This window comes from Malania oleifera, chromosome 1 (assembly GCF_029873635.1).
Source record: "Malania oleifera isolate guangnan ecotype guangnan chromosome 1, ASM2987363v1, whole genome shotgun sequence".
NCBI classification, from domain to species: Eukaryota; Viridiplantae; Streptophyta; class Magnoliopsida; order Santalales; family Ximeniaceae; genus Malania; species Malania oleifera.
In genome coordinates this window covers 79,432,413-79,459,321 of record NC_080417.1, presented here as the reverse complement: position 1 = coordinate 79,459,321, position 26,909 = coordinate 79,432,413, and the positions used below count along the sequence as shown (strand labels likewise).

Here is a 26,909-nt window from a genome sequence, read left to right as displayed (position 1 = left end):
CCTCTATATCTAGCTTGGAGGATCCGTATGAGCAGATTCTTGCCATTCATTGTTTAGCCTTCAGTTTAGAGGGATGGGTATGGGTAGGTGAGACGTGGTTTACTGAGGAAACGGTGGAAGAAACCCCTATTTTCAAACCAGGGTGAGTTCGACATGAGCCTTTATGGCGTCTAGCTGAAGATGGTAAATGTAACACTTTCGAGGAGGAACCTGAGTATTTTTTTTTTTTGTTCTTTTTAATGTCCTTAGGGGTTATAGTGTAGTGTAGATAGGGTTTTGGGTATGTAGGTTAAGTTTTAGGATTGATAAGGTACGACTTAGTCGAAGCCTTGAAAGTCTTCTCAGATTCCAAAATACCAAAAGCTTCAACCATGGGCACGAGAAGCACTGCCTTGGTGCAACCTATTCGAGTCTCTAAATTTTTCTAAACTTCTGAGCACAACCAGCACTAAGCTTAGCGCGATTTGGTCGGGAGTTAGTTGTCCTATTTTAATTGGGGATGTGACTAGGGTGTGATCAGGGCAGAGTTGGCACAACCTACTCGAGACTGAAAAAAATATTTTTAAACCCTTTTCTTATGCAAAGCTCAAATCACTTCTCCTCCTTATTTCTTGGTTGATCCTTTGCACCTTCCTTCGACCTAGTCACCCAAACCTCCCTCACCTTCTATAAGCCTCCGGTGACCCTCCGACCACTGCCTTAGCATCAGAAACTCCTTTTTTTGTGAGCAAACTCAGCTTATAACCTAGGGTTTTGGCTAGTTGATCTTCACCTGTGGCTGTATCTCTTCCTTTCATCTTCCAGCGACTTCGCCCCTTCCTCTGCTCCTTTTTTCATCTTCCTTCCCACTAAATATCTTGCTATTTCCATCTTCATCTTACATGTGTACAGTAAAGCTCCTCACCTCATCAAACCATCTTCATTCTTCCTTCCCTTGAAATGCCTCACCATTTAGACTCACTGGCTGCTTCCAAGCAACCTTAATCTTCCCGTTCCATCACCAAGTGGAAAAGGATTCAAAGCCAGTTGAGAGATGAACCATTATCCGGATCTAAGCATATGTCGTCAAGCCACCCAGAGTACATCGGCTTAGTCGTCCAAGAGGCCGAAAGCTTTGAGGATGACTCTGGATGACTACGACTTCAGTCCAATGTACACATTCCGGCTGGAAGAGACTCAAGTTCACGAACGAAAGAAGTGCAGTGTTGAGATCCTCAAAAGAAGGAAATTCGACCATTACATGACCCCGCTGACCACCTCCTACATCTTGAATTGATTATGGAATTCTATTGGCATGTGCACTATGATCTGCAGACAGAAGTATGGTCTATGATAGTTTAGGGCATTGGGTTTGATCTAACACCAGCCCTAATCGATAGGGCATGCACAACATGGAGCCGGGTACTGAACTACATGCTCATATTGGATTTGATCCTCCAACGCAACGTCTATGCGTCCAACCAGCATTCTGAGTAGTGCGACATCCATAAAATGGTCGTATATGCAGTGCACAACAATATAAAGTTGGATATCCCTCAATTGATCATGGATGAGATGATCACATTCTATGTGAGGAATGTGAAGCACTGAAAGCTGAGGAGGTTGACGTTGAAGCATAGGTGTGGTCAAACTGTTAGGGATCTGAGGAGACCCCTTATTCCATATTCCTAGCTTATTATGGCCATCTTGATGCACTTGAAGATCAACGTGGGAGATCCAGATGTGCATATCCCCATTGGATAGGTTACCACAGAGAGGGCATGGAACTAGAGCTTGTAGTTGGTAGCTACGGCCCGAAAAATGGTCAATAGGTGGGCACCTTTTAAGGGAGTACCAGGGTAAGAGTTAAGGGCTCCTCTATTCCCAAGGATGAACCTACACATCCAATAGTGTCATCACCACATCAAGATCCAAAGAGAAGAAGAGGACAATAGCTTAGCCATCCACTTCAGCAGCGGCACCTTCAGAGGTTGTTCCTCTAGTATCGGCTCCTCTTCCACGAGCAGCCCCTTTTGTGGCTTAGGTAGGAGTTGATTGGGTTGCCTGTGCATAGAGTTTGAGACTTTCCTCAGCTGATGACGACTAGGGAGTTGATTTTCCAGGAATTTGAGGCATTGGTCGAAGTGTTTAGATTATATTTCCTGAGTGTTCTCGTGACGTTCGACTTTCTAGGATCCTCAGCTCCGACCGTGACCCCTAGCCCTTCCATACCTCCAGTGCCCCATATCCCATAGCAACACAAGACGTCTCCTCACCTTCTATATGGTCATTACCAGCTCTCCTTCACCGGTTATTTGCCCTCCTAGACATCCATCCCCCCTCCTTAGGCTACACCACTGGCAAGTTTGGTGATTATGATTGAGGTCGAGTCCTATCATGAGAGGGAGCAGAAGGCGCATTCTAAAGATATCCCTCCTTTCACTACTGCTACCGTAAGTGAGGCTCAGTCCCTTACGCCTTATTTTGAGGTTCCCGCTACTACAGAGCCGGCCTTTGAGCCATCATACACTCCAGCAACTGCCTCTCCTACTCCGTCTATGACGACCGCGCTTATTCTCCTAGTAGATATTCCATGGTCCCTAACACTGCTTCAAGTGAGGCCACCCTCTGATGTCATTCTTTTTATATGCTGCTTGGTGGATGAGAGGACTCTTTCTAGGGATATTCTCGCGCCATCTACCACATCACAACCACTAGTCGCCATGCTATCTATTCCACCAGTGGCACCTACATCGATACCACATGCTTCATTTACTGGTGTGCAACCTCCTACTCCAGCGTCACTTCATTCACCACCCGTGTATGGTAGTATTTCTGAGGAGGAGGAGTTTGCTTCGAGCTAGTGATCTGGAGAAACTCATCAGTCTAAGGAGGGCACTCCATCTGATGCATCTGATGATTTAGGGGGTGACAATTCTGACTATGACACCAGCAAGTCGACCGAGGAGGAGTAGGGCAGGTTATTGGGGATCCATTGATATGCCCTTTTGCTAATATACTGTGGTTATGGACACTTTTTCCTATTATCGTATTTTTTTCTTTGTTTCTTCTCTTTTATCTGTATTTTCTTTCCCTGTGTATCACCATGCTTTTCACAACTGTACTTGTGCATATTATGTATTTATCTTCATTGTAGTGCTTATGATGTTGGCCTAACAAGGCTTAATCTCATTTTTATGATAACAAATCAAGGTTACTTAACATGTCCATGTAAGTTTGAGTTTTAGGGCTTAAGTGTTGTTGTGAGCATACTTGAAGAGACTAATGGATTTGAACACTTAAAGTCATGACTCATGCTCATTGAAGCAGTGCATAAAGCTCAAAAGACATATTGGAAGCTTCACAATATGAAGACTTAGGAACTTATATAGAATAGTCTAATGAAAGTCCCATGAAAGTACTTTAAAACTCAATATTGATTCATTGAAGCTCATACAATATGTCATTGGACTTAGATACCTATTTTAATGCATGGAAAATGTTTTCACAAAGTCTAAATTAAGTTTTTCAGTACATGAATAAAGTTTGTGAAAACTAAGGTGTAGTCCTATGAGGGGGGTGAATTGGGTTATTTAAAATTTCCTTTTAATTATTTTTTAAGATTCTTAACCTCCTTTAATTCTTTTAATGAATTCTTAACCTTTTTGTTGATATAACAATCACACAAAAACTTAGTTCTTTTTATTCAATCCAAAATCACACAACAAAACTTAATCAACCAATCAATATTCAAATCAAAATATACTATGCAACTTCTTTTGGCAATTTACAGCTTTTAAAGAATTCAAGATATTGAGTTGTATGTAGCCCGGTATATATGATTATTTGATTGAAGCCCTGTGGTTAATGTAATTGATCATTCAATATGATAATTAATATAACATTCACACTCTTTCCAAAATTTAGATTTCAAATAAACCTTCCGTTAATAGGTTTTGGGTTGTTAACCAATCAACGTACTCCCTTAAGGTTTTCACAAAATATTGACCAACCAACGTACTCCCTTTTGGTTTCCGCAATCCGAAAAACAAATTAAACTTCAGCTTATTTAAAATCCAAACCAAGTAGTTTTTATGATTAAGAGATATAAATCATCCACGCAGTTAATCTATGCTAAAAATAAAGAGAGTAAGGGAAAGAGAGTGACATCGGGTTTTTTATGAGGTTTGGCTTATCCCCCAACCTATGTCCTTGCCTTAGGAAAACCACCTAAGGATACCACTATACTAGTTCCTTTCTAGGTGGAACAAAACCTTACAAGTGATACCCCACGCTCAAACACTCCTTCACTAGGCTAAAGCAATGCCTCTCTGTTGACCCTATAGGTCGCACCCTGGTTTTGATAATGACAAATACTGATATTTGATGATTGTCAAGTGCTTGTGTAGACTCAAATAAATATCCCAAGGAATGACACTTGAAGAAACAAGAAGACCACAAAGACTTGTAATTTGTAATTGTAATTCATATCGATCAGTAATAATTTATATGGGTCTATAATAGTAACCAGGGTTGTGGTTGTATGTTTATCACTTGCACATCATGCATATAGGATATAGCGTAAGCTAAATTAGACCATAGCAAGACCCTAGGCTCTAACAATCATGCACATTGCATAAAATATATGAGTGTGTTATAATTGTGCTCAAAATTGAACAAATCTAAGCAAGTTGAGAGGGCATGGGCGACCGAACTCTTGGAGTACAAAACTCCTCGGGCGCCCCAACTTAGACAAGTCAAAACGTTGACCAGCCCTCGGGTGACTGAACCTCAATTGCACATATCTTCTCAAGACGCTCGAAGACCTTGAAAAGGGACTGTTCACCAACTCGAGTGATCGATGATTTTAGCTCAAAAAGACCCTCGGGTGACTGAACACAGAAATTCGAGCCACTGAATGTTTGACTGGGCACCTAAAGTTATGTAGCTTTGCTATTGACTTTGATTCGGGCGGCCGAAGAGTAATACAAGTGACTGAACTTCATTGAAGAACTTTTTAATGTGTCTTGTTAGGCGACCGAACCTAGGTTCAACCACCCTAATCCCAGTCGATTAAAATTAAATTAACCACAGTAAAACTGGGTTAAATAGGGCTAGTTGGATTTTAATCTTTTGGGACTTTTTTAATAATACCCATTTTGTCCCGAACGGTTATAATTTTTTACCTAGCTATAAATATGCCTTCATTTGCATGATTAGAGACAAATTAGCAAAGTGATTAAGCCAAATAACTCTCTCTACTGAAAAATCTCCCTTTGCCCAAAATACTCTCAATCTTGCATCCATTTGATAAAATCTGAGATTGTAAGAGTCTCTCTTGTGTTTATTTCATTGTTGTTCCTTGCTAATACTCCCACTTGTGTGTGTGCTTGAGATTATTTCTTTGGGAGCTTAGCTTAGGTTTATCCCATGGATTTCTCCATTATAAATCTTGTATGGGATTAAACCAAGATAGCTTAGGATATTTGCATTCCATTGCAAGTGTCCAATAGCTTTGCTTTTGGTGTGCAAATAATTTTTCAAACAAGCAAGTAATCTTTCAAACTAGTATTGGGCTTATTTGATTGAGGAAAACCATTTTGGGACTAGTTTGATTATCTGTTTAGTATGCTTGGAACATTGATGTGCTATGGAAATATTTTGTTTAGATTCCAAGATATTACTTGTCTTGATTATTCTTGAGCATCATACTGATTGTATTGTATTGAATACTTTTGAGCTTCATATTAATTATACTGTGTTGAGTATTGATAGAACAAATCATGCATCACTGAGCTCACACTGTATCCATGCTATTGATGCGTATGTGATTGTGCATATTTGGTTACAAATATGCTTTATGCCAAAGCACCTTTTTTGTACCATTTTATTGAAAAATCTGAGTGTTTCCAGGTGTGGTCCGAGGGGGCGGTAATCCATCCCGGTAAGGATTGTATTCAACGGTTGAGGTTAGCCCCTTGAATTGACCTGGTTTTTATAGGTGCCGCTCCACCCGTTTAAGTGAGCAAGTTATGGTGGTAATCCTTATGCTCGTTAGCCAAGGCAGGGACGTAGGCAATTGGCCGAATCTCGATAACATTTCTAGGTGTCACCCTCACTTTACTGCTTTTTGGTGCATGTATGTTCGATTAAATTGTTTTATTTACTTTCTAGTATACGTTTGCATTACTTGCACTAGATTGACCATAGGGTTGTGAATATACTGGGGTTAGGAGATTGACCTAGGACTCAAATTTTAAAAATACCAATCCACCCCCTCCCCCCATTGAGATCACGGTAAAGCTAACAATTGGTATCAGAGCCACGTAGCATTGACTAACTGTTATTTTGAAAAAAGATCACATATGACTCATAGCTCCATGACCCTTTCCTTGAGGGACCATCTTCCACACGACCTCCTGTTTTCAATGGTGTTAATTACACCTTCTGGAAACAGAGGATGCACATTTACCTTTAGAATACTTATTGGAAGGTGTGGAGGATTGTCTCTGAGGGAAACTATGTCCCTATGAAAACTGAGGGTACAACTATGGTTCCTAATACCGAAGAAGAGTATAATGATGATGATATGAAAGCTGTTAGTTTAAATGCTACTACCATGAATATTTTGTACTGTAGTCTTGATGTAAATGAATTTAATAGAATTATGGCATGCTTTACTACTAAATAAATATGGGATAAATTAGAAGTCACATATGAGGGAACTAGGTATGTGAAAGACAGTAGGATAGACGTTTTGACCAAAGAGTATGAGGCCTTCAGGATGAATGTAGGTGAGTCCATTCAAAGCATGTACACTAGATACACACACATCATAAACTCACTGCATGCATTAGGAAAGACCTATCCCACATATGAGATGATTAGGAAGATTCTTAGAGGCTTACCTCCTACTTGGGAAGCCAAGGCTATGACCATTGCTGAGGGTAGAGACCTTAAGGCCATGACACTAGATGAATTGATAGGTTCCCTGATCACTTATGAATTAGCCATAAATGAGAGACTTAATGAGCATAATGGGGCTAAGAAATTAACTGCGTTGAAAGTTTCTACTAACACATCTAGTGAGTGCAATGAATCTGACACTGATGATGAAATAGCTATGCTAACCAGAAAATTTAGCAGATTCTTCAGGAAGAATAAGAAGTCGTATAAAAAATATAGAGAGTCTAATATTGAGAAGGGAGAGTCCAAAAAAAGAAAAGAAAAATTGAACGCTTCTACATGCTATAGTTGCAACATGGTGGGGCGCATCAAACCTGACTGCCCACTGCTAAAAAAGAAGGCTAAGAAAAAGAAGAAAGCAATGAAGGCTGGGACTTAATGGGATAGACTCACCAGTAGCGACTCAAAATCAAATCACATCGACTCGGAGGTTGCTAATCTTTGCTTGATGGCACACGAGGATGAGGTATTGTCTTCTAGCTCATTATCTTCATTTTGTTCATCTGATGATTGTGATTCTGATTGTATGCCTACATTTAGAGAGTTATAGTTTGAATATATTCGTGTTTCTAAATTGTTAGGAAAAATGACCAAAGAAAATAATGATTTGAAAAATAAATGTGAAAATTGGTCAAAGTTGTTTAATATGGCAAAAACCTCTCATGCCTCTATCTTAAAACAAAAAGATGCTACTATTGTTGAGCTTGAGAGGAAACTTGAGGATAGCTCCAAAATCATTTTAAAATTCACTGAGGACAAAAGCAATTTTGAAAAATTATTTTGTGCCCAAAGAAACTCCTTAAGTAAAGAGGGTCTTGGTTTAATGGTGTTGAAAATGTTAGATGACCTAATCTTTACTTAGGATATTTTACATATGAGTCAAAATCTCATATTCCACCTAAAGAACCCAATTGTAGAATAATATTTTTTAAATGTAAACAAACTAGTCACATTCAGTTTGATTATCGACTTAGGAATAATCGTGCTAGAATTAGAAAGGCATGGGTTGTTAAGGGAGATCCTGCTACTAACCCCCGTGGACCCAAGAAGTTTTGGGGACCAGCATCAGTTACTTAGCTTATTTTGTAGGTATGCCTAAGATCGTCCTCCTCCAAGGACCGGTGGTAATTGGATAGAGGATGCTCACGGCACATGACCAGCGATAAAGGAAAGTTCACGTCAATTGTTCCCAAGGATGTAGGCTATGTGACATTTGACGACAATGCCAAAGGATGCATCATCGGAGTAGGTAAGGTTGGTAAAGATTCCTCTCTTACCATTGATAATGTTTTGTTGGTTGACAGACTGAAGCATAATCTACTTAGCATAAGTTAGCTGTGTGACGTAGGATATAAAGTATCTTTTGAAAATGATAAATGCATAGTAGAAAATAAAATAGATCACAAAGTACTTTTTACTGCTGATCGGCATGAAAATGTGTATACTACTTCTCTTGATAACTTAGCTTCACAACAAGTGACATGTTTTTTAGTTATAAATGAAGCTAGTTGGTTATGACATAGGCGCTTAGGACATGCAAGCATGGATCTATTATCTAAACTTGTTAGAAAAGAATTAGTTAAAGGTCTGCCAAAGATGTCTTTTTGCGAAGGATAAAATTTGTGATGCATGTCAAATGGGTAAGCAAACCAAATCAAGTTTTAAGGAAAAAGAAATTCATATCTATTACTAGACCACTTGAGATGCTTCAATTAGATTTATTTGGACCCAATTCAGTGCAAAGTCTTGGTGGTAAATCTTATGTTTTTGTAATTGTGGATGACTTTTCTAGATTCACATGGGTATTATTTCTTGCACATAAAAATGAATCATGTGAACAATTTACCAAACTTTGTAGGAGAATTCAGAATGAAAAAGGATTTAAAATAACTCACATAAGAAGTGATAGAGGTACTGAATTCAAAAATGAGAACATAGAAAAATATTGTGACTTAGAGGGCATATCACACAACTTTTCTGCACCTAGGACACCTCAAGAAAATGGTGTGGTAGAAAGAAAGAATAGGTCACTGCAAGAGATGGGTAGAACTATGTTGAATTGACATAAATTACCTAAATATTTTTTGGGCTGAGGCTATAAATACTGCATGCTATGTTATGAATAGGGTGTTAATTAGGCCGTCAATAAATAAAACCCCTTATAAATTGTGGAACAACCATAAACCCAACATTTCCTATTTTCATGTATTTGGTTGTAAATGCTTTGTGCTTAGGGATAATGAACACTTAGGAAAATTTGACTCTAAATCTGATGATGGTATCTTCCTAAGTTATGCACTCAACAGTAAAGCATATAGGATTTTCAACAAAAGAACATTGACTGTAATTGAATCTATTCATGTTGTGTTTGATGAATCTAATTCATTTTCTAAGAAAGATGATGAAGATGATATTGACATTAGAAAATGCGTAGAGAAATTATCAATTGAAAACAATGCAAGTGAGAACCTAGAAGTAATTGAAAAGTCACCTAAAGATAATGAAAATGAAATTTAGGAGTTGCCTAGAGATTGGAAATTCATTAGAAATCATCCTATAGATAAAATCATAGGTGAGCCATCCCGTGGTGTCACCACAAGATCCTCCTCATCATTGGAACTATAAGGGTATACAGAAATAAGAAAGATGAGAATGGGGTAGTAACTAGGAATAAAGCTAGGCTAGTTGCCCAAGGGTATAACCACCAGGAAGGGATTGAATTTGATGAAACATATGCTCCTGTTGCTAGGTTAGAAGCCATTCATATGCTACTTGCCTTTGCTGCTTTTAAAAACTTTAAATTGTTTCAAATGGATGTTCAAAGCGCTTTTCTAAATGGTTTTATTAATGAAGAAGTATACGTAGAACAACCACCTGGTTTTGAAAATCATAAATATCCCAATCATGTTTACCGATTGTCTAAAGCTTTGTATGGATTGAAACAAGTTCCTAAAGCTTGGTATGAGAGACTTAAAGGTTTTCTACTAGAAAATGGGTTTACCCGTGGTAAAATTGACACTACACTCTTCATCAAATCAAAAAATGATGATATGCTCCTTGTTCAAATTTATGTGGACGATACCATTTTTGGAGCAACTAATGATGAGTTGTGTAATGAGTTTGCCAAATGCAAGCAAAGTGAATTTGAAATGAGCGTGATGGGTGAACTTTGTTTCTTTTTAGGGCTGCAAATCAAACAAGCTAACCATGGAACTTTCATATGCCAATCTAAATATATTAGGGACTTGCTAAAGAATTTTAATATGGAAGATTGCAAAATTCTTGGTACACCTATGAACTCTTCCATTAAGCTTGATAAAGATGGGTAACGAACCCCTGTTGAAGTAAAATTATATCATGACATGATTGGAAGTCTCCTATATCTCACTGCAAGTAGGTCTGACATTATGTTTAGTGTATGCATGTGTGCTAGGTTTCAGATTGCCCCTAAGGAATCTCACTTAAAAGCTATCAAATGAATCCTTAGGTATCTAGTTGAGACTATAGAGTTAGACTTGTGGTATCCTAAGCATACTACTTTTGAGATTGTTAGTTATACTGATGCTGACTTTGCCAGTAGTAAGGTTGATAGAAAAGCACTAGCAGCACTTGTCATTATTTATCAAGAAACAAAACTTAGTTGCCTTATCCACAGCCGAAGTGGAATATATTGCGGCTGGAAGTTGTTGTGCCCAAACTCTTTATATAAAACAACAACTTGTGGATTTTGGATTGCACTATGAAACAATACCAATTAAATGTGATAATACTAGTGCAATCAAAATTTCTAAAAATCCTATCTCACACTCACGAACTAAACACATTGAGATTAGACATCATTTCCTTCGTGATCATGTGCAAAGAAGAGATGTGGCTTTTGAGTTTGTATGCACAACTGAACATTGGGCGGATATATTCACTAAACCACTTCCTAAGGATAGATTCATCCAAATTAGATGTGAGTTATGTCTAATGTACAGTAGAGAGGCTTCTTCGATGTTTCATAGTATGCATAAATTCAGGGGGAGCTCTCAAATAAACTTTAACAAGTCTTAACAACAAATATAATTGTTGATTTGTTTACTTGCCTTAGACTTTGTGAATGCTGATTATTGCTTGTGTACACATATCTTACATCTACAGCATGATCATATTGAATGTAATGCATATTGCTTATTACTTGTGATGCACAGCTCTTTTGTTCACTTCATGATGATATTTAAACATTTACTTGATTGTTGGACCATACTGAACTGTTTGAGTAGTTGTGGATAAGCTGTTAGGAATTTTAAACTCAAACAGGTTACATTTTATACAGGATTTATCTTGAAAAGTCTGATTTACAAAAGGCACTCTGTTGAAATTTTTCCAAATCTTTCCAAAATTTATAATGTATAAACGTAACACTTACCCATTTCCTAGAGTGTTCACTCCAATGGCCCTTCTTGCTGTTGCCAAAAGGGGGAGATGTAGGGACAACAATTGGGTGGGTTAAAAACATGATGCATATTGTTAGGGGGAGCCTCTTAAAGCTATACCCATTTTTTGCATGGTGTATTTGTCATCATCAAAAATGGAAAAAATGTTGACCTTATAGGTCGCACCCAGTTTGATAATGACAAATACTGATATTTGATGATTGTCAAGTGCTTGTGCAGACTCAAATAAATATTCTAAGGAAGGACACTTAAAGAAACAAGATGACCGCAAAGACTTGTAATTTGAAATTGTAATTCATATCGGTCTATAATAATTTATATGGGTCTGTAATAGTAACCTAAGCTGTGGTTGTATGTTTATCACTTGCACATCGTGCATACAGGATATAGCGTAAGCTCAATTAGACCATAGCAAGACCCTATGTAAGGACCTGAACCAGAGTGGGTTCCTACATATAAATTTTTTAGCAGATGCAAATAAATCTAAATTATTTTAATTACCAAAGCACTAATTAGCTTTATTACAAATATATGTCTCAACTATTAAAATGCAAATTTCTAAAATTCTAAAATATACAAACATATTCTAAATTATATGATGCTACTTTTTATTTTATTCTCCTATGCTCTTTCTATTCCCGCCCATGCACTTGTTACGCCAGATTTCGGGTACTCTCTTCAAAATGATTTGAAATGTAAAATAATGATTTGGGTGAGACGACACTCAGTAAGTAAATAAGATTATTATTATTAGTGTGTGGCCAAAATGAGTTTTCAAAATATATTAATTTCATAAAATAATATTTAATACTATAACTTTAAAAATGCTATTAAAATAAATATAAATTTAAAAATTTCTACATAAAAACTTTTGTCATCAATTACAACAGTAAAATTTTATAATCATATACTATAACTGTTAAATTAAACTTTTGACTTTAAAAATTGTAATTATAATTTTTAATTATATATATATATATATATTTCCTTATACGTTTCCTTTAAATCATCATTTAGACACAATAATGACCATGTTCATATAAACTTATACGTTACCTTCAAATCATCAATAACTCTGTACTCGTAATTAAATATGTATATACATATACTGTAAAAATCACCCTTAAGCCTGTTAATCGTAAGTCATGTTTACCCACATAACTGGGTTGTGTGGTCCGAAGACTAGACTTAGCTGGTTGGCCAGCCAAACTAAATTAACGTACATCATTATTAAGTGAGATTTTTACTTATGTTTTCATGAAATACACAACATAAAAAAAAAAAATCAACTCATGTAATATTTACTCATAATTTTGTGAAATATATAACGTATAAATAAACTCATGTCGCACAATTTTTGTGTTAAAAATATTTTGTTAAATAGAAATTAATGATGTAAAACACCCGAGGGGTTTAGAACATTTCTTAACTCAAAAATAAATGCAAGTATATTAAAGATAAAACTAGTATAATTAAATATGCCTAAAAATAAACTTAAGAAAATTTTATGAAACTAACTAACATAATCAAAATTTACTTACAAATAAACTCGGGTATGAATTTTAAATAAAAATCTAACATAATCAAATTTACTTACAAATTAATTCGGGTATAAATTTTCAATAAAAATACTAACATAATCAAATTTACTTACAAATAAATTCGGATATAAATTTTGAATAAAAGTACTAACATAATCAAATTTACTTACCTCTTATTTAACCTTGTGCTACGATCACAACAAATATCTTTTTTAAAAAATGAGATCGAAAAGAGTGGGTGAGTGAGAATTTTAATTATAGCAAAAATTCTCCCTCCACCACTAATTCTTTTGCTCACTAATCCTTCTCTTCCTTTGGAATTTTTTTGTGAAAATGAATGTTAAGAGCTCCCTATTTATAGGAAAATTTTGGGGAAGAAAATTGAATTTATAAAAGTGTGGGGAGAGGGGTGAAATTATAATTTTTTAAAATTAAGGAATGGGCAAGGGATGGGTTAGGCATGGGTTAGGTATGGGATATGGATGGAGGCCATGTGGGAGTGCTTGCCACCACTCCCATATATATATATATAATGAAACGAAATCTGGCCTTTAGAGCCTTAGATCAATGTCAATATCTATCGAAGTGCTAGCGGTGTCACTGCTCACTACTTGGGTTCTTTCTTGGCGGTGTTAACCTCTTGTAATGCTGTCAGCTTGTGTTGGAAAAAGGGAGAGAATGCCTGTTTGTTTGGCTAGGGAGGAAGAGCTGCCCTATTCTCCTTGTGGCCTTTGGTGGGGATGCTCATAACAAACCATCGGTGGCCCATACATGAGTCTTAACGCGTTTTGGATCTCTTGGAAATGGTGGAGTAGACTAGAATTATCCGAAACTCTTAGTGTGGTGACTGTGATGCTACCATTGTAACGGGTATGACTCATTGGTGTGATGTTAGTTGTAAGTTTCATAGACAGAATCTTGTCGATAGGGATGAGAGTACAAGTAGTTGGAAAAATAGCAGGGGCACTACTTGGGGCAGTCGTGGCGGAGGAGGTAAGATGGATAATTGGTGGGACAGTAGTTGAAATAGTGGCTTCTTCGACTGATCCCCTCTTACGCCTACAGTTTTCAAACCAAAAGCGTATATTTCTTAGCTCGATTGGACCATACAATCGGAGTCGTGCTGTAAACAAGATATCCTGCTCCACAGAAGGGAGTTCCCCTTGACTGCTGCGGAAGGCCTCCTTTAAAATCTCCAATTGTGCTTTGTTGGGTTTCCATCTTTGGATTGACAATTTAGTATTGCTCTCAGTAACTTGGGGAGTTGGGTGATTTGGCAACATTTTCAAGTAATGAGACAACCAAGAGAAAAGTTGGGAAGAGCTAATCTCTACAAACTGAAATGTGGTTTTTTAAGATGGTATAAAGTTGGGATGCTTAGATTTCGAGGAGGGCAGACCCTTTTTATAGGAGAATGACCGCGTGTTGTGAAAATCGAGAGAGAGCAACGTGTGCTGCGAGAATCGAAAGAGAGCGCCGCGTGTCACGGATATCGTGTGACGCATTTTGCACAAATCGAGGGAGAATGATATGTGTCACAAAAATCGAGAGAGAGCGATGTGTGTCTCGAGTGACATGTTTTGCAAAAATCGAGGGAGAGCTATATGTGTTGCGAAAATCGAGAGAGAATGATGCGTGCTGCGAAAATCGAGCGAGCGGCGTGTATTGCAAAATTTTCGGACTTAAGGTTCTATTCATGTTTCTACATCTTTATTAATGCTTTAACTATAATTAATTTCATACTCAAGTCACCACTTGGGTGGGTGGCCTAGTGGTAAGGAACTGACTGTGCATTTATGTGATCGCGGGTTCGAGTCCCCACTATGCCCAAGTGGTCTCATGCCTTGGCCTTGCTTCAGGGGTAAGTGAGTTATAGCCAATGATTTCCACCCATGAGGCTTTTTTTTTACTACTTCGAGAGTATCCCTTATATATTCCAATATTATTATTATTATTATTATTATTAGATCAAATATATGTTGAGTATGTTTGGCCGATCGATGATTTGACATTGGTTAGTTATTTGAAGAAGATGAGTTAATTTTTATATTGCTTTCATTAATGGAATTTTTTTTTACTATATAAAGTTTATATATATATATATATAATATAGTAAAATTTAAGTTGTATTAACTTTTATAAATTTATACAAAATAAAAATTAAATATCTGTCAAAATTTGTACTCCTAAATCAAACTTGGATACTTGATAGGAATTGAATATGCAATGAAAAAAAATACATATTCATATTTAACTTGCACATGCTAAGGAATTTTTTTTTTTTTTTTTGTGAATTTAAATATAATATAGTAACATTTAAATTATATTTAATTTCCTATAAACTAATACAAAATTAAAATTCAATATTTTGTTAAAATATATATTCCTAAATTAAGTTTGAATGTTTTGATGAGAACTGAATATGCAATGTAAAACAATAGATATTCATATCCAACTTGTACATGCAAAGGAATTTTGGGTAAATACAGATTTCAGAATAAACCGTTTGTTCATATCTATTTGTATGTGTACTACCTCTAAACTCAATAGGGTCTAATGTGTTAATTCTTATATTTTTAGTGAAAATAATAACAGCGAAAATAAATAAATATCGGATATTATTATATTATTATATTTACATATAAGAAAATTTTAAATTATCAATGCATCCGATCTAACAATTAATTATGAGTCATCAATATGTGTACGTGTTTCTAATAATATATTTAAATTAATTGACGTGTCTTCAATAATACTATCATTTTTCTTAGAGAATTTAAGATTGTTACCTGTCCTTGGGAGTTGTCAAATTAATCTCATTTCCTCCAATACTACTGTCATTAAAATCCATTCTTAAATAATGATCAAAGGTTATTTTAAAGTCATAAATCTATTATTAACGTATAATAATATAACAAACTAAAAGAAATATTCTAAACTACCCAATCCTACCCAAATCATGTTTTATGGTTAAGCTCTGGTAACATCTATATGCTAGAGTATGCAGAACCTATATCCTATTCTCTGATACTAATTATAAGGACCCAAATCCGAGTGGGTTCCTACATATAAATTTTTCAGCAGACGCAAATATATCTAAATTATTTTTATTACCAGAGCACTAATCAGTTTTATTACAAATATATGTCTCAACTATTAAAATGTAAATTTCTAAAATTCTAAAATATAGAAACATATTCTAAATTATATTATGCAACTTTTTTTTTTTATTCTACTCTGCCCTTTCTATTCCTGCCCATGCACTTGTTACGCCAGATTTCAGGTACTCTCTTCAAAATGATCTGAAATGTAAAATAATGATTGGGGTGAGACGACGCTTAGTAAGTAAATAAGATTATTATTAGTGTGTGGCCAAAATGAGCTTTCAAAATATTTTAATTTTGTAAAATAATATTTAATACTATAGCTTTAAAAATGCTATTAAAATAAATATAAATTTAAAAATTTCTACATAAAAACTTTTGTCATCAACTACAACAGTAAAATTTTATAATCATATACTATAACTGTTAAATTAAACTTTTGACTTTAGAAACTGTAATTATAATTTTTAATCATATACATATATATACTTTTCCTTATACGTTTACTTTAAATCATCATTTAGGCATAATAATGACCATGTTAATCGTAAGTCATGTTTACCTCCATAACTGGGTTGTGCAGTCCGAAGACTGGACTTAACTGGTTGGCCGGCTAAACTAAATCAACGTACATCATTATTAAGTGAGATTTTCCCTATTAAATCTTGGTCCGACTCAGGTGTGCACTGAGGATAAATCCACTACCAAATATAATCACTTTGTAAACAGTGTGGGTGCATTCTGATCTATTTAAACCTTTAGCTGCAGTACCGAACATCTGTATCTTTGAACTTTCTTTGCCATAGGGGGTTTTAAAAATATTTTTATTATATAATTTGTACAATTAAAATAATATCATGAACATCTCATCTTTACTCATATTTTTGTGAAATACGCAACGTAAAAAAAAATCAACTCATGTAATCTTTACTCATATTTTCGTGAAATATGTAACGTATAAATAAACTTATGCCACACAATTTTTGTGTTAAAAATATTTTGTTAAATAGAAATTAATGATGTAAAACACCAAGGGGTTTAGAACATTTTTTAACTCAAAAATAAAAGCAAGTATATTAAAGATAAAACTAATATAACTAAATATGCGTAAAAATAAACTCAAGAAAATTTTATGAAACTAACTAACATAATCAAAATTTACTTACAAATAAACTCGGGTAAGAATTTTAAATAAAAATCTAACATAATCAAATTTACTTACAAATAAACTCGTGTATAAACTTTAAATAAAAATACTAACATAATCAAATTTACTTATAAATAAACTCGGGTATAAATTTGGAATAAAAAAACTAACATAATCAAATTTACTTACCTCTTATTTAACCTTGTGCTACGATCACAACGAATATCTTTTTAAAAAAATGAGATTGAAAAGAGTGGGTGAGTGAGAATTTTATAGAGCGAAAATTCTCCCTCCACCACTAATTCTTTCACTCACTAATTCTTCTCTTCCTTTGGAATTTTTTTTGTCAAAAATGAATGTTAAGAGCTTTCTATTTATAGGAAAATTTTGGGGAAGAAAATTGAATTTATAAAAGTGTGGGTCGAGGGGTGAAATTATAATTTTTTAAAATTAAGGAATGGGCAAGGGATGGGTTAGGTATGGGAAATGGATGGAGGCCATGTGGGAGTGCTTGCCACCACTCTCATTTAATTAATTTTTAATTAATTACTTGATTGATTAATTAGTTAATTATTTATTTATTTTATTTTTTTAAATCATTACTATTATTATTATTATTATTATTATTATTATTATTATTATTATTATTATGCCATGGTTTATTATTATTATTTTTAAATTAAATTTGAATTTTGAAAACTCATGTGGGCCCCACACAACTTCGAGACCCAAGTGGGTCCTATATAACTCCAATAGTCCTCACATGATTTTATGAGCCCTATATAGTTTCGGGACTCATATAAACCCCACACGGCTTCGGAAGTCATGTGGGCCCCACATAACTTTGTAAGCCCAACACAACTTTGAGAGCCAAGTGGGTCTTACATAATTCCAATAGTTCTCTTATGGTTTTATGAGTCGTACACAGTTTTGGGACTCATGTGGACCCCACACGACTTCAGGACTCATGTGGGCCCCACACAGTCTTGTGGGCCCATCATAAGATACCTATATTATTATTATTATTATTATTATTTTATCATACATTTCTACAAATTATATCTATCAAAACATTATATATGTACTTGTTTATGCGTACCAACTGTGTTTATCTAGTTTATCCTATGAAATTCCATTTTGACCAGACCAACCTCTAGGGAGCGACTGAGCCGCAATGGTCTTTGAGCACTCACTAAGACAAGGTCATTCTTAGGCATCAAACATGGAATCAAGGATCCTACAAAAAAACATTTCTGTATTGATATTAACTTAATAACCATTTTTATTATTTTATTATTATTATGCTTTAAATCGTATACATATTTTTGGGTCATCACACCCTAGGCTCCAACAGTCACACACATAGTATAAAATATATGAGTGTGTTATAATTGTGCTCAAAATTGAACAAATTTAAGCAAGTTGAGAGGGCTCGGGCGACCGAACCCTTGGAGTACAAAACTCCACGGGTGCCCGAACTTAGACAAGTCAAAAGATTGACCAGCCTTTGGGTGGCCGAACATCAATTGCACGTATCTTCTCTGGGTGCCCGAACACCTTGAAAGGGATTGTTTACCAACTCGGGTGACCGATGCTTTTAGTTCAAAAAGACCCCCCAGCGATCGAACACAGGGATTCGGGCTACTGAATGTTTGACCGGGCCCCCAAAGTTACGTAGCTTTGCTACTGACTTTCATTCAGACTACCGAAGAGTGATACGGGTGACCAAACTTCATTGAAGACCTTTTTAATATGTGTCTTGTTGGGCGATTGAACCTAAGTTCAGCCACCCAAACCCCAGCCGGTTAAAATTAAATTAACCGCGGTAAAACTGAGTTAAATAGGGCTAATTGGATTTTAATCTTTTGATACTTTTTAATAATACCCATTTTGTCCTGAATGGTTATAATTTTTCACTTAACTATAAGTATACTTTCATTTGCATGATTAGAGACAGATTAGCCAAGTGATTAAGCTAAAAAACTCTCTCTACTGAAAAATATCCCTTTACGCAAAATACTCTCAATCTTGCATCCATTTGATAAAATCTGAGATTGTAAGAGTCTCTCTTGTGTTTATTTCATTATTGTTCCTTGCTAATATTCCCACTTGTGTGTGTGCTTGAGATTATTTATTTGGGAGCTTAGCTTAGGTTTATCCCACAGATTTCTGCAATATAAATCTTGTGTGGGATTAAACCAAGAAAGCTTAGGATATTTGCATTCCATTGCAAGTGTCCAATAGCTTTGCTTTTGGTGTGCAGAGAATTTTCGAACAAGAAAGTAATTTTTCAAACTAGTATTGGGCTTATTTGATTGAGGAAAACCATTTTGGAACTAGTTTGATTATCTGTTTAGTATGCTTGGAACATTGATGTGCTACTGAAATATTTTGTTTAGATTCCAAGATATTGCTTGTGTTGATTATTCTTGAGCATCATACTAATCGTATTGTATTGAATACTCTTTAGCTTTATATTGATTATATTGTGTTGAGTATTGATAGAAAAAATCATGCATCATTGAGCTCACACTATATCCATGTTATTGATCCGTATGTGATTGTGCATATTTGGGTACAAATCTGCTTTACTCAAAAGCACCTTTTCTGTACCATTTGATTGTAAAATCTGAGTGTTTCCAGGCGTGGCCCGAGGGGGCGGTAATCTAACCCGGTAAGGATTGTATGTAATGGTTGAGGTCAGCCCCTTGAATTGACTTGGTTAGTATAGTGTTGCTCCACCCGTTTAAGTGAGCAAGTTATAGTGGTAATCCTTGTGCTTGTTAGCCAAGGTGGGGACGTAGGCAATTGGCCGAACCTCGATAGCATTTCTGTGTGTCACCCTTGCTTTACTGCTTTTTGGTGCATGTATGTTTGATTAAATTGTTTTATTTACTTTCTAGTATATGTTTGCGTTACTTGCACTAGATCGACCATAGGGTTGTGAATATACTGGTGTTAGAAGATTGACCTAGGACTCAAATTTTAAAAATACCAATTCACCCCCCTCTTGGGATCACGGTAAAGCTAACACTTTACAAGCGATACCCCATGCTTGGGAAACGATCCAAACAATCCTTGAATCGTCAAATCTAGAAGAACAAGATCAATAATTTGCGTACAAAGAATTACCCTCAGATAGGGTGGATTAGTACAAATTCAAATACTTTATACTTCAATCAAAATATCAATATGAAATGCAATTGAAGCTCAAAAGAGATTTCACCAAGTTTTCCTTCTAAATGAGAATCAACAATTTAGAAACACATAGAAGGATTGATCAGTTGCTTCCAGAAAATTTTAGCAATTCAGATGTGCAAAGATGAGAGCATGAAAGCTTCGAGTATGAGAGTTTCAGCTTTGAAAATTGATTTTCAATTGCTTGATATAATTTGATTTGCAAAACCATGTATTTATAGAGTTTTTAGAGTGAGATTCCTTTTTTCCCAAGTTGCTTGGAGTGTCTGCCAAGTTTTTATAATGTTTATATTTGAAAAACTAATTTTTAGAATTTTTCCCGTTAAAGTTCAAAATTTAAATTCTCATAGGGTCAATTGGCTGGATAGGCGATTGAGTAAGAGTTTGTACAGGGTCAGTCGGCTAGATAGGAGACTGAGTCTATTCTTTCTGTCCAAGATTTTCAAAAAAAAATTATTAGTCGACTGACTGAACATAGTTCAAATGAATCAGTCAGCTGACCAGTTAGTTGGCTGACAAAACACAGTACTTTCTAGTCATTGGCTGAAGTGCTAACAATTTCGACCACCTTTCAGCATTTTGGTCATAACGTTTTCTATATACCTCCAAATTGAACATTCTTAGCATCAACAAAAAGCTATGCGAAAATCCCATAACTTTTATGTTGCACACATTTTAAGATAAGGAGTGTTTCATAGAGAAAAATGTTCATCAATACAAATATAGAAAAAATAACAAAATTTGGAAAATCTTATTTTGGTGCTTTTCATTTCAAAAATAATTTTAACCTTTTTGAAATAATTTTTGACCTTATAAAAATATTTTCCAAGTATTTTAAAAGGTATCCAGGTGCAAGTAATTAACCTAAGAGTTTCATATATCCATATTGAAATCGAATGAAGTACCTACATGAAGACTTCTCAAGACTTTGACATTCTAAGCACTTAAGTCTTCATGCTTGTCTTTCTTTGGCTCCATCTTGTCTTCAAGCTTCAATATATTTTAAGCTTTTAGCAAGTTCTCTTTAATATTCATGCTCTTATATTTTTTAAGCTTTAATAGATCATCTTGCTTTGGAGTATAAGCTTCCAATGATTCTTGTGAGCACTTGACCTTTTATTCACATGCTTGATCCTTGTGAGTCCTAAAATATCATCACTTAACCAAATATGTTAAGTTCCTCTTATTTGTTATCATCAAAACAAGATTTTAAGCCTTGTAAGGATAAAAATCTCCCCCTTTTAGATGATGACAAACAAGGAGCAAAAGTTTGAGTGATCCTTAAAACAACTCCCTCTTACAATAAGCATTATCTTAACAAACTTAGCAATATCAAGATTAGTTTCAAAAACTCTTTTATTATCATGTTCATTACATCATTCAAGTTCAAGATCATTCAATATCAAATACTTCCCCCGCTTTTGATACATATATTATGTTCAAATTTTTCAATACCATACTCAATTTTTGCTTAAAACTTCTCCCCCTTTTGACATCAATAAAGAAGAGTAAGGTATCAAAAATGATTAAGCTCAAATAAAATCATATTTTGAGCATATGAACATATGAACACACACTTCTCAGTATATTGTAATATAGCCTATGTAGTGTGCTTCAATAGTCAAATAGTCATGCATATTTCATATTTGTAATTCATATTTCATATGTGTTGTAGCATCTTTAAATTCATAATCAAGCATATGTTGTACAACATTCATACTTCAAAAGTCATATTTGTCTTTCATAATTCATCATTCTTTCAATATTCTTTCCCTTTTTGACATTAATTCATGATACCAATTATTTAGTTCATGATACCAATTTGATAATTTCATATGATACCAATTGAAAATTAGGGAAAAATCATAATACAAGCAATGAGTCATAATACTTCCCCTGAATTTATTACATTCATATTTGATACCAATTATGCTTTTAAGTTTATCATCCCATGCTTCAAATATTGATTCATATCATGTATGTGCTCATGGATACTAATATTAGATATTAATATCATGACAATATCATCAATATCGTAACATGCTCATGGATATAATTATGTTGTCTTGCTAAAATACCAATTGATATATTCATGGATACCAATATACTTCATAGATACCAATTCTAATGTCACATCCTGCACTGCTCATGGATACCAAATTATTTAGATGCCAATTTTTTAATTTAACTTTCTCTCCTTTTTGACATTAGTAACATAAAGAAGATTATCAATAAGCATATGTAGTCTAGTACAAGACAAATAAGTTTATCCATGCGATCCATCATTAGCATGTATGGTCAAGAATTAATATCATATTCACACATCAATATCATATCAAAATTCATGCTTTAAAATCATGCTTAATAACTTCATGCTCAAATTTTCAATATATATTGAGCCATAAATCATTAATATAAGTCAAATCATTTTCATATCTTTGGAACTATCAAGATATTAGCATGTAAGCATGTAGCATAGAAGTATATAACTTATCAACATTTCAAATCAGCATTGTACTACACTTTTACTTAAATTTGTTCTTATGTTGCTCATGTGTCTCTTATTCTCAAATATATTTCATATTAAATTTAAGTTCCATTAAAACTTGTTTAAAAATTTTACCTTCAGTCAGTCGGCTAAGCTTATGATCAGTCGGTTGACCTATCCTTTCTCTTTAAGGTGTTGTTTAGGCAGTCGGCTAAGCTTTTGGTCAGTCGGCTGACCTTTGTTTTCTTTTAAAGTTTGTTTCTTTTACAATTTTTCTGCCAAGCTCTATTCTTTATCAAAATACTCATGCAATAAGCTTAATTAGCTTCAGATTTTCTTTCCTTTTGATTTCATATGAACACCCAAAATTCATATTGCTCTTCAAATCTTAATACTTTCTAAGTTAAGCTTTGTATGATTCATTCATTGATTAAGGCCACCAACAATATTATTTTTGTTTTTATTTGTCTCAATGTTATAGTTGTCAATAAGCTCTTAAACTCTTCTTTGAGATTTTCAATTAGTTTAATATCCCCGCATTAACAAATAGTTTTCCACAAATTTGAATAAGGAGAATTTTCTTTCAGAGTTATCACTAATCCATTTTTATTATGTTTTTATCTTTCTTAATTCCTAGCAAGAGAACTAGTTTCTTATCTTGGTATCTATACTTTCTTGGGTCTGGATGGTTTATCAAGAGATGTTTCTTTTACTTTCCAAACTTGTTTAGTTTTCATACCCTTTCTCTTTAATGGACATTCAAACTTTATATGTCTCTTCTTCTTACATTGGAAGCAAGTGGTGTGAGGGTAAGCATTTGAAGAGGTGCTAGCATAATCTTTAGAGGATTTTGTAAAGTATCCCACATAGAGATTCTTTTTTCTTGTATTTTCAATTCCATTAAATCACATGCCTTCCTTATTCAAAGACATTCTTTGTGAGTCAATCATTTTGTCAAAATTTTCTTTTCCTTTAGTGAAGTTGTAAATGATTTTGGTTTGATCCTCAATTCTTTCCTTAAGATAATAGATTTATGAATTTTGTATTTTTTTACCCTTTTCTTGATTTTGAGACATTTTTCTGATTTTATTCACTAATTCATAAATATATTGATCTTTCTCATTTTCCATAGAAGATTGGGATCTTAAGTCTTCTAATTCCTTCATTAACTTTTTATTCTTGCTTTCTAATCTCATGATTTTCAAATCTTTTTCTTTCTTTGCGAGATTTTTAGACTCTAATTCACTCATCACAACTTCATTCTTATTTTCTATTTTCTTGATTTTTGAATATTTTTCTCTTTGAGTAAGTTTAAGGGATTCTAACTCCTTCATTATTGCTTCATTCTTATTTCTCAATGAAGTATATTGTTTAGTTACTTTGACTAGAATCTTATGAACCTTAAATAATTCATTTTGTAATTCTTTATAAGATGACATGCTCTCATCATTGGATTCATTAGATGAATCACAACTATATTCATTAACCGATTTGGATGAAGAGTTTTGTTCTTCATCATCGTCCTATGCCATATAGCAAGCAACCTCTTGGTCACTTGATTCACTTTCTGAACTACTTGTACTCATGTTGTCTCAAGTAGTGGCTTTCATTGCCTTTTTCTTTTTCTTTTTGGAATCCTTCTTAAGGTTTGGACAATCTGGTTTTATGTGTCCATCCTTTTTGCAATTATAACATGTAGGGATTTTATTCCTTGATTTCCTTTTATTGGTTTCTTCTTCATTTGATTCGGATTTTGAGTTCCATATTTTTCTTATGAATTTATTCTTATTTCTAAGGTTTTTTGAAAGCTTCTTGGATATGTAGGCTATTTCATTTATATCCATCACATCTTCATCTTCATCACTAAAGTTTTTATTTGAGGCTTTAAATGCAACAAATTCTTGGGTTTTAGATTTTTCACTTCTTTCATTCATAGACATTTCATGGGTGAGGAGAGAACCTATGAGTTCATCTAGGGAAGTGTTTTTAAGATTTCGTCCTTCAGTTATTGTAGTTGCCTTAGGTTCCCATATTGGAACAAGTCCTCTAAGTATTTTTCGGATCATCTCATAGGTTGAGTATGTTTTTCCTAAAGCATTAAAGGAGTTTATAATATGTGTGAACCTTGTATACATGTTTGTAATTGATTCATCCAGGTTCATCTTGAAGGCTTCATACTCGCTTGTGAGTATGTCTACTCTACTATCTCAAACATCAATGGTTCCTTCACAAGTAACTTATAATTTGTCCAAATATCTTTGGCTGATTTACATGCCATGACCCTATTAATTTCATTAATATCTAAGGCACAATATAGTGCATTCATGGCATTAGAGTGAACTTGCAGCATTTTATGATCTGAATCATTCATCTCTTTTTCATCTTTAGGGACTTCTTTTCCATCCACAAGTTTGGTAGGAATTAGCTTACCATGTGTAACAACCTTCCAAGCCTTCCTATCCATTGTTTGAAGATAAATTCTCATCCTTTATTTCCAAAATGTATAGTTTAAACCACAAAAGATGGGACGCCTAGATGAGGATTGACCCTCTCCAAAGGGAGCTACTCCTAGGTGTGTCATCTAGATCTTTTTATAACTACTTATTAAGATTTGCTATAACCCCGCTCTGAAACCAATTGAAAACTAAGGTGTAGTCCCAAGAGGAGGGTGAATTGGGTTATTTAAAATTTTCATTTAATTCTTTTTTAAAATTCTTAACCACTTTTAATTCTTTTAATGAATTCTTAACCTTTTTGTTGATTTAACAATCACAAAAAAATAATTATTTTTATTCAATCCACAATCACACAACAAAACTTAATCAACCAATCAAACCAATCAATATTCAAATCAAGATATACTATGCAACTTCTTTTGGCAATTTATAGCTTTTAAAGAATTCAAGATACTGAGTTGTATGCAGCCCTATATATATAATTATTTGATTCAAGCCTTGTTGTTAATGTAATTGATCTTTCAATATGATAATCAATATAACATCCACACTCTTTCCAAAATTCAGATTTCAAATAAACATTCTGTTAATAGGTTTGGGGTTGTTAACCAATCAATGTACTCCCTTAAGGTTTTTGCAAAATATTGATAAACCAATGTACTCCCTTTTAGTTTCCGCAATCCCGAAAACAAATCAAACTTTAGCTTATTTAAAATCCAAACCATATAGTTTTTATGATTAAGAAATATAAATCATCCACATAGTTAATCTATGCTGAAAATAAAGAGAGTAAGGGAAAGAGAGTGACACCAAGTTTTTTATGAGGTTCAGCTTATCCCTAGCCTACATCCTCACCTTAGGCAAACCACCTAAGGATTCCACTATACCAGTTCCTTTCCGGGCGAAACAAAACCTTACAAGCGATACCTCATGCTCAAACACTCCTTCACTAGGCTAAAGCATTGCATCTCCAAGCAATATCCCACGCTTGGGCAACGATCCAAACAATCCTTCAATCGTCAAATTTAAAAAAACAAGATCAATAATCTGTGTACAAATAATTACCCTTAGATAGAGTGGAGTAGTACAATTTCAAATACTATATACTTCAATCAAAATATCAATATGAAATACAATTGAAGCTCAAAAGAGTTTTCACCAAGTTGTCCTTCTAGATGAGAATCAACAATTCAGAAACATAGAGGAGGATTGATCAGTTGCTTCTAGAAAATTTTAGCAATTTAGATGTGTAAAGATGAGAGCATGAGAGATTTAAGAGTATGAGAGCTTTAACTTTGAGAATTGATTTTCAATTGCTTGGTGTAATTTAATTTGCAAAACCATGTATTTAAAGAGTTTTTAGAGTGAGTTTCCTTGTTTTCCAAGTTGTTTGGAGTGTCCCCCAAGTTTTCATAATGTTTAGATTTGAAAAACTAATTTTCAAAATTTTTTCGTTAAAGTTCAAAATTTAAATTCTTGTAGGGTCAGTTGGCTAGACAGGCAACTGGGTAAGAGTTTATGCAGGGTCAGCCAGTTAGACAGGCAGTTGAGTTCATTCTTTCTGTCCAATATTTTCAAAAAAAAAAATATC

General features: G+C 34.3%; 1 protein-coding gene across 1 annotated transcript in view; it reads right to left on the bottom strand.

Annotated features, from left to right (window-relative positions):
* Positions 1-13,638: 13,638 nt before the first annotated feature.
* The window catches only part of LOC131144967 (uncharacterized), a 111,340-nt gene continuing 98,069 nt past the window's right edge, over positions 13,639-26,909 (bottom strand). The window contains exon 2 of the mRNA XM_058094004.1: positions 13,639-14,146. Within this exon, the coding sequence (XP_057949987.1) occupies positions 13,639-14,146 (508 nt within the window). The remainder of the gene's footprint in view (positions 14,147-26,909) is intronic.